Source organism: Haliaeetus leucocephalus, unplaced genomic scaffold, assembly GCF_000737465.1.
Source record: "Haliaeetus leucocephalus isolate CR32 unplaced genomic scaffold, Haliaeetus_leucocephalus-4.0 Scaffold226, whole genome shotgun sequence".
Lineage (NCBI taxonomy): Eukaryota > Metazoa > Chordata > Aves > Accipitriformes > Accipitridae > Haliaeetus > Haliaeetus leucocephalus.
The window spans coordinates 573,061-580,591 of NW_010972662.1; the positions used below are offsets into that span (position 1 = coordinate 573,061).

The 7,531-nt window shown below is 49.2% G+C and overlaps 2 protein-coding genes across 2 annotated transcripts in view; one reads left to right on the forward strand and one right to left on the reverse strand.

Annotated features, from left to right (window-relative positions):
- The first annotated feature begins 82 nt into the window (after positions 1-82).
- PIN4 (protein (peptidylprolyl cis/trans isomerase) NIMA-interacting, 4 (parvulin)) lies at positions 83-919 on the forward strand. Its single transcript, XM_010567100.1, has 2 exons — positions 83-221; positions 747-919. The coding sequence occupies exons 1-2, from the start codon at positions 138-140 to the stop codon at positions 903-905; spliced, it is 243 nt and encodes an 80-aa protein (XP_010565402.1). The 5' UTR covers positions 83-137; the 3' UTR covers positions 906-919.
- Positions 920-3,657: 2,738 nt separating this feature from the next.
- Positions 3,658-7,531, reverse strand: part of ERCC6L (excision repair cross-complementation group 6-like) — a 4,003-nt gene continuing 129 nt past the window's right edge. The window contains exon 2 of the mRNA XM_010567101.1: positions 3,658-7,489. Coding sequence (XP_010565403.1) covers positions 3,658-7,489 — 3,832 coding nt within the window. The remainder of the gene's footprint in view (positions 7,490-7,531) is intronic.

Genomic DNA, 7,531 nt, shown 5'->3' on the forward strand with positions numbered 1-7,531 from the left:
GACCTCACAGTGGCCGGCGGGGGGTTTCGGTCTCCCCGCTCCTTCCCCGGCAGACGGGCAGCCAGCGGCCGGCCCTGCCCCGCTTCGCTCTCCCCTCCCAGGTTCGGCACATCCTCTGCGAAAAGCAAGGCAAAGCCATGGAGGCCATGGAGAAGCTGAAGTCCGGCCAGCGGTTCAGCGAAGTCGCCTCGCAGTACAGCGAGGACAAAGCCAGGCAAGGGGTACGTGTGGGGGGGTGTTCTCAGGGGAGGGGACAGCGGCTTTTGGGGGAACCGGGTCCGTGCTGGCCACCCCCGCCTGCCTGAAGGAGACTGCTATTGGGAAGTCCTTCCCGGGAGCCTTCAAAAAGCTCCTTTCAATAGCTTCAAGCACAGCATGCCCAGTGCAGGGGCAGGCAAATACTGGTCAGGCGCAGCCTTAACAGCCAGGCGAAGGCACAAGCAGGTGCCAATAGCTCAGCCGTAAATCCTTTGCAGCAGAGCTGAGATATGTGAGCCCCACGCAGCAGCAGGCCAGTGCTCAGGGAGGGCAGAGCGTAAGCCTGCCGTGGCTTTAGCCAGCTAGCCCTTGCTGAGAGGCAGCCCTGCATGAGGAGCTCTTTGTCTGTGTGTTGTCCTCTCTGACAGCAGTGCACACTGCCAAGACAGGCTTCTTGTCCCACGGCCACATCACCCACCCTCCTTGCTGGTGAGGCTGCTGTTGCAGTGAGATTCTCCAAGCTTAACCCTGATGGTTCTTTCTTCCAGGGAGACTTGGGCTGGATGACCAGAGGCTCCATGGTGGGACCTCTCCAGGAAGCAGCGTTTGCCTTGCCTGTGAGCAGCATGGACAAGCCAGTGTATACAGACCCTCCCGTAAAAACAAAGTTCGGGTATCACATCATCATGGTGGAAGGCAGAAAATAAAATGTGAATGATCATGACCTTGTTGATTGCTTGAATCCTGAGAGCTTCTCAGACACCCTGATCTTGGAGCAAGTCGGTCATAACCAGCAGCAGGCTTGAAGGCAGCCGGCTGTCCCTGCTGTCTTGGCAGGACACACAGATTACAGCTGGCAGAGAACAGGGCCCTGCATAGAGAGGTAAAGCGTTCCTTGGAAAAGGTGAACTAAGAGCTTTTCACAGTTGTTGAAATCTGCTCTGCCTGGCAGGCCAGCCTCTTGCCTTTCCCCTTGCAGAGACAATGACCTGTCCACCTGAATAAGGTGCTCAGGCTTTTATCTGCAAATGTAAATGATCCAGAAAGGGAAAGAGGGGTTCCCCAGGGCCTTGATCTTTATCCCCATCCTCGCCAGTGAGGATGCAGACAGCTCCTATGCTACAGTTTCTGCTCCAGAGCTCAGACTTGGACTGGGAGGACAGTCCCTTTCGCAGAGGGTGGGTAACACTACAGCTAGAGCTAGAGGTCACCACCCCAGGCAGGCGACTTGTTCTTGCAGTTACCCAGCAGAGGCATGGGTCAGGCCAGGGCTGGAGGCACCCTGGCTGAGCAGGGAAGGGGAGTTGGGGGTAGAAGTCCTCCTGAATACCAAGGTGCCCATACCTCAAGCTACATCTTATCCATGGGAAGCTGGGGGAAGAAATTGTGTAACTCGGGCTTGAATGAGAGAAAAGCCACTAAATGCTCGCTTGTTGCTTCCTCCATTTGCCTACTGCTGGGTGTGCAGTACATGTCTCAAGCCTAGCAGGCTGAGCCTCATCCTTCTGGTAAAAATACCTGAAGGACAGCATGATTGATGTGACTGAGATAGCACATTACGTCTCCTACCTCTTGGACCTTAGCAATAAATATCTCAGTGCAGTGATCCCCTTCCTGCTGAAAGGCAGCACTCAAACTAGGCACATCTCTAGCAACAGACACCAGCTTTGTTTGCAGGCGAGCATCATGCAGCATCAGAGGGCTCACAGATGAGGAGAAAACATCAAAGAGAACAAGAGGCCCTTCCCAAGATCAACATACAAGGAAGAGGTGAGACTGAAACCAGGGCAGGTCTTTCTCCTCCCTCCCTTTTTGGGGTGTTTGTTTTGTTAAGAGAATGGAAAGCTCGGAGAGGCCAACAAATGATTGCATAGCTCTAGTTCATTAATATTTTGTTATGAAAGGCAGACAGGCCTTTCTGCAGCATGAGAGCAGATGTGGCCTCATTTAAGGAATGCTCTATTAATAAACTGCTTGTTTCCAGGCTACCAGAGCTTTGTTCTACCTATTAGCAAAAGCGCATTGGCACATCTCCCGCACCAACAGGATCATTGTTTGTATTTGTCATGTCTCCTAGCACAAAGGATTCAAATTCAGCAGACCAGTTTCCTCTCCAAAAACTGCAAAACTCAGCAAGGTGTGAAAGCGTTCCGTGCTATCACACTGTAATACAGAAGGCAAACTTGCTAGGCACTAAACATGCACCTGGCATGAGGAAGCATCAAAATTCACTGCCTTATTGTCACGAGGAAAGACTGTACAGAAGACAGTCATAGTGGTGAGCATACCCAAGCCAAGTTTATCAGTGTGGTGGCAGAGGGCAAGTCAGGTAAGCAAAGCATTGCTAGAAGCCAGAACAAGGTTCTTCTCATTTTAAGCTTGCATGGTTCTGAACTACAAACCCACTTCATAGCTTCATCGTGCCTACAGTACCAGTGGGAAATACTTAATCTACCACAGCTAAGCTGTATGTGGGAAGAGGGTTAGAGGACTTCCTTACCAGAGAAAAAGCAGCTCAAAACTTTAAAACCAGTATTTCCCCCTCCTGCTGCCTTGTGCAAGACCAGGCTTCAACTGTACTACTCAGAGGGAAATAAAGATGGGAGGGAGCAGAACAATGGCAACACCAAACAAGAGACTCCTTTGAAGTCCTTGACTCCTCCAGCAGTACCAAAAGGTTTGAGGTGTCCAGCACCTTGCAGCAGTCAAGGTCTAATTGCTATTCCAGTCCTTCTGCAATCCCGCCACTTACATACTCCTTCTACAGCAACCGCAGTCTGGCAGGGATTTGAGCAGAAGGGTTTCTGCAGTACCACATTCAATGTTAGACCTAGCACCAGGTAGATGGTGTGTTGGCCTCCAGTGCTTGGAGGATTTCTAGCAGTAACCAACTTTTTTTTCTCCTCCACAGCAAACACATTCTCAGACCAACTTAAAACCAGGTTACAGTAGCTCTTTTCTCTCCTTTGCACCAGCAGCCGACTCACCCAAATGGTGGGTGACATTGAGGCAGACAAATCGGCTTATTTCAAGTCAAGGAAGGAAGAACTACAGCAGCTTGAGTTTAGATTGTGAAGCTGCTGTGGAACCACACCCTCAGCATCCTCTCAGGAAAGAGGCAGTGACTGAAGGGCAGAAAGATGAAGCCAGGGCTGCAAGCTTGGAGAGGGGTTTAAACATAAAAGACAACTTTATTAAATAATTAGACAGTAGCATGAACTGTTTTCATCTTTGTGAACTGTGTCCACAGTGAAGTCCCTTCCCCAGCACCTGACAACTAGATTCTTAGACTGCTTCCTGATGCAGGAGGACATGCTGAATTTGTTCAGTCACCAAGAAGGTATATTGCAGCCATCAGTTTTTTTTTTTTTTTTTTTTTTGTAACTAGCTTAAAAGTGATGTAGTTCAGACAAACATTTAATGAGAAAAAATAAGACTCTACTTAAATGTATACAGATTTCATTTCTGGGCTAGTTGTCTATACAAGTTTAAAGTCATAAGCATAACTTCAGGATCTCCACTTTTTATGTCAAGAGCTTGCAGGAAACAGTTCAATGCCTCCTGCAGTTTTCCATCATCCTTAAGTTTCTTCCCACTGTCTACCAAGGTATTATAATTGCCTACAGTGGGAGAGGAACTCTGACGAGCCTCTTTTTCAGAGACACTTTCCTGGGTGAAATAATCTATCTGCTCACCTGACTGAAGCTCAGCATCACCAGTGGATTCCTCCTGAGATGACTCTGTCTCATCTGCTTCAGACTTCTCAGAGAGCATACAGTCTAGATGGAAGGATTCTTCCACTGTATCAAGCGTTTCTCCAGCAGGTTCTTCTTCAGGCTCAGCAGATTCCCCACTACACTCTTCAGCTTCTTCTTCCACAAGGTCATCTTTCTCCTCATTGCTGTCATCATCTTCATCAGTGGTTCCCATGATTTCTCCAATATCCTCAACCTCATCTACCACCCTGTTGATTAGAGATCGTCTGGAAGCGTTAGACCTGTTACCACTGTTCGTTAGTTGAGGAGGAAAGATGGCTTTTGCTATACTTCTGTCACATTTAGGAGTGGATGCACTAATTCCTTCCAGAAATTCATGCAGAGGGCTGTTGAAGGGAGAGGGCCTTTTTTCAGACTGGTTTTCCTCCAAGATCATAATGGAATGGTCTTCATCCTCACTGTCTGAAACAATTCTGTTTAAGCATTTCTTTCTACCAAAAACAAAGGCACCGCTGCTTTCATCTGATGCATCACTCCCTTGCAGGGAGTTATTTGGCTCTTCTTCAGCTGCATGGCAGGGTTTTCTGCAGTTACTGTTCTCACTTAGCCAAGTTTTTGTTGGAGATTTTTTTGTTGGAGACTTACAAAAACTTTCTGCTTTTAGTTGGAAGCCCTCCTTTTCTGGGTGTTCCAGTGATCTTTCCCTGTTTGAGGCATCTTGCCATCCATCTTCAGACTCTTCCAAGACCAGATTGAAGTCAACTTGATCCTGGAGAGAAGGCACACACATATCCTCCAAGCTGGCTTCCAACACATGAGACTTCTGGAGCCCAGCATGGATTTCTGGTGTAACATTTGATAAGCTGGGCACTGCGGCAGCCAAAGCTAACTCAGGAACATCATTTGTATCCGTCCCCAAGGCAGCATGTGGGTCAAGTACCTGATCTGACATTTCTGCATCTCTTAAGCTATTGGGATCATCAGCCACACAAGAGTCATTAGAGGAATGCTGTCGTTGCCCAGACAGGCCATTCCCTGCCTCAGTCAAGCTGTCTGAATTTACATGGGAACACTGTTTGTGTTTGAGACTCTGACTCTCTTTATCAAGTGGATGAAGTCCAGGTGATGATGGTATAACGCTTGATTCAAGATTTTGCTCAGATTCTTGTATATTGGATTGTTTCCCTGTCTTGCTGGTATTAAGCAGCTCTGTATCCATTCTAGACACATCTTGTGCCAGCTTCTCTTCATCCAAGTCATCATTAGTCAGATTTGTCATTTTGGAGCTGACATTAAGAACCTGGACCTCCTTGTCCTCTGTAAGATCAATAACTTTGTCATTTTCATGTTTATCAGCTACTGGTGGTGACACAAAGTGATTTATGTTGTTCAACCCTGGAGACAACTTCTTTGGCTCGGAAACCAATTCTGGTGGTCTTTGCCACTTCTCTTCACAAGCATTTCTGATCCCCTCCATCCTCTGGTCTCTAAGCTGAGACTCTAACTGAACTAGCTCGTGGGCCTTCTGTACCCTCCGTTGAATGTACTGATGGGCTTCTTCACTCTCAACCTGCTCCTCATGAGCTATTTCCCTTGTATATATCAAGTCATGATCAGAAATGCCAAACATTTCCAGAGAGTGCAAATAAGCAATGTGTTCATCCAGCTGCAGGTCAGTCTTTCTTTGGGTAGCGTGCAAGGACTGCAGCTGGATCTGAGTTGCAGATGTTCGAGTATCTTCTAATGTGAAGAGCTCCCTCAGTTCCTGCTTGGAGAAATATCTAAATGGGTTCTTTTTGTCACCGGTAGTCTGTCTTATTAATGAATCCTTAAATACTTGTCGCCGGTATATTTTCTCTTCCACTGTACCGCAGGTAATCAGTCTATAAATTACTACGTTCTCTTTTTGCCCGATCCTATAAGCTCTGTCTACAGCCTGAGCATCTGTAGCTGGATTCCAGCTGGGATCAAAGATCACCACTCGGCTGGCTGCTGTTAAGGTTATACCAACGCCACCAACTTGAGTGGTGAGCAGGAAGATGGAGTAGTCCTTGTTACACTGAAAGGCGTTAATGCGCTTCTCCCGTTCTGTTAGGTGGGTTACCGTTCCATCAATACGCATGATCTTAAAATGTCTGCGAGACAAGACACGCTCTATGATATCCAGCATCTTCCTTGACTGTGAGAATACCAGGGTTCTGTGTCCCTCTTCTCGCAGTCTTTCTAGAAGCCCTATGAGGAACAGCATTTTCCCAGACTCCTGAATCAGAGTCTCATCAGAGAGATGATCTATTTTATTAGCGCATGAAAGTGTACCTGCTTCAGTCCCGTGATCCTGCTCAGAGTACTCCTGTTCTTCCAAGCCCAGCTGGATACATGCTCTTGCAGACAGAAGCCTGGGGTGGTCACACAGCTTCTTCAAGACAGTCAGCTCAGCCAGAGGCGATCGGGTTGTCATCAGCACTTCTTTCACGTGATCCAGAGAGAGGAAGCTCCTGTAGATTTCTTCCTGCACTGGTGCCAAGTACACCCACACAACAAAGTCATTTTTCCTAGTGAGAGATGGCATGATAGGAGCACTGTTCTCACTTGGATCCTCGGGAAGAGGAGCATCTGGTTTGTCAGCACGATTGTTTTTGATGTCGTCTTTGGTTCTTCTGAGGAAATATGGCTTTATAATGGTCATTAGATTCTCAGATATCTTTAGCCCCAGTGCTTTCTCACCTAGAGTTGCATCCTTCTCCCTTGCCCTAGTAATAGGATTCTCATATTCCATTTTAAAAGTTTTGGCCGTTCCCAAGAGAGAGCCTTGGCATGCAAAGTCAAATAAGGACCACATTTCCCGCAGGTTGTTCTGCACTGGGGTGCCCGTGAGGAGGAGGCGATGCTTTGCAGGAATCGCATATACACACTTGGTCGTTTTGTTAGATGGGCACTTGATTTTATGCGCTTCGTCGAGAATGACGTAGTCCCAGACAAACTCTTGCTCATAGCTGCTGGCAAGCTGCTTCCAGTTGTTAATGAGCATCTGGTAGCTCGTGATGACAATGCCGTTCTTCCTCTGGACCCTCTCCAGGTTCCTGGTGCGCTCCGACTTGCTGGTGCCATGGAACTCCTTGACGCGCAGGCCAGGGGTCCAGCGAGCAAACTCCGCCAGCCAGCTGCTGACCAGGGTGGTGGGCATGATGAGCAGGACGTGGCGGATGAGCTCGGCGTCGAACATGCCCGAGAGGAAGGCGATGACCTGGATGGTCTTGCCCAGGCCCATGTCATCTGCCAGAATGCCGCCGGGCCTGCCCTCCCGGTGCAGGCGGTACAGGAAGGCAACGCCATCCCGCTGGTGCTGGAAGAGCTTCCCGTGCATCTCCCCGTAGATCAGCAGGCCGCTGCCGCACACGTCCACGAAGCCTTCCTCCTCCTCCTCCTGCTGCTCCGCCGCGGCCAGCGCCTCCTCCACCCGCTGCATGCGGCCCCGCAGCTTCTCGCTGGGACGGATGGCGGCCGCCAGCCGGAACAGCCGCAGCGCTTCCTCCAGCTCCCCGCTGCCCGCCGCCGCCTTCGCTCCGTTCACCAGCCTGCCAAGAGTCACCGTGGGCACCGGCCGCACCGGGACTGCC

Coding starts and splice junctions, on each gene's coding strand:
- PIN4 (XM_010567100.1), top strand. CDS start 138: ATGGAGGCCATGGAGAAGCTGAAGTCCGGCCAGCGGTTCAGCGAAGTC. Junction 222..746: donor AGGACAAAGCCAGGCAAGGG/GTACGTGTGGGG, acceptor TCTTTCTTCCAG/GGAGACTTGGGCTGGATGAC.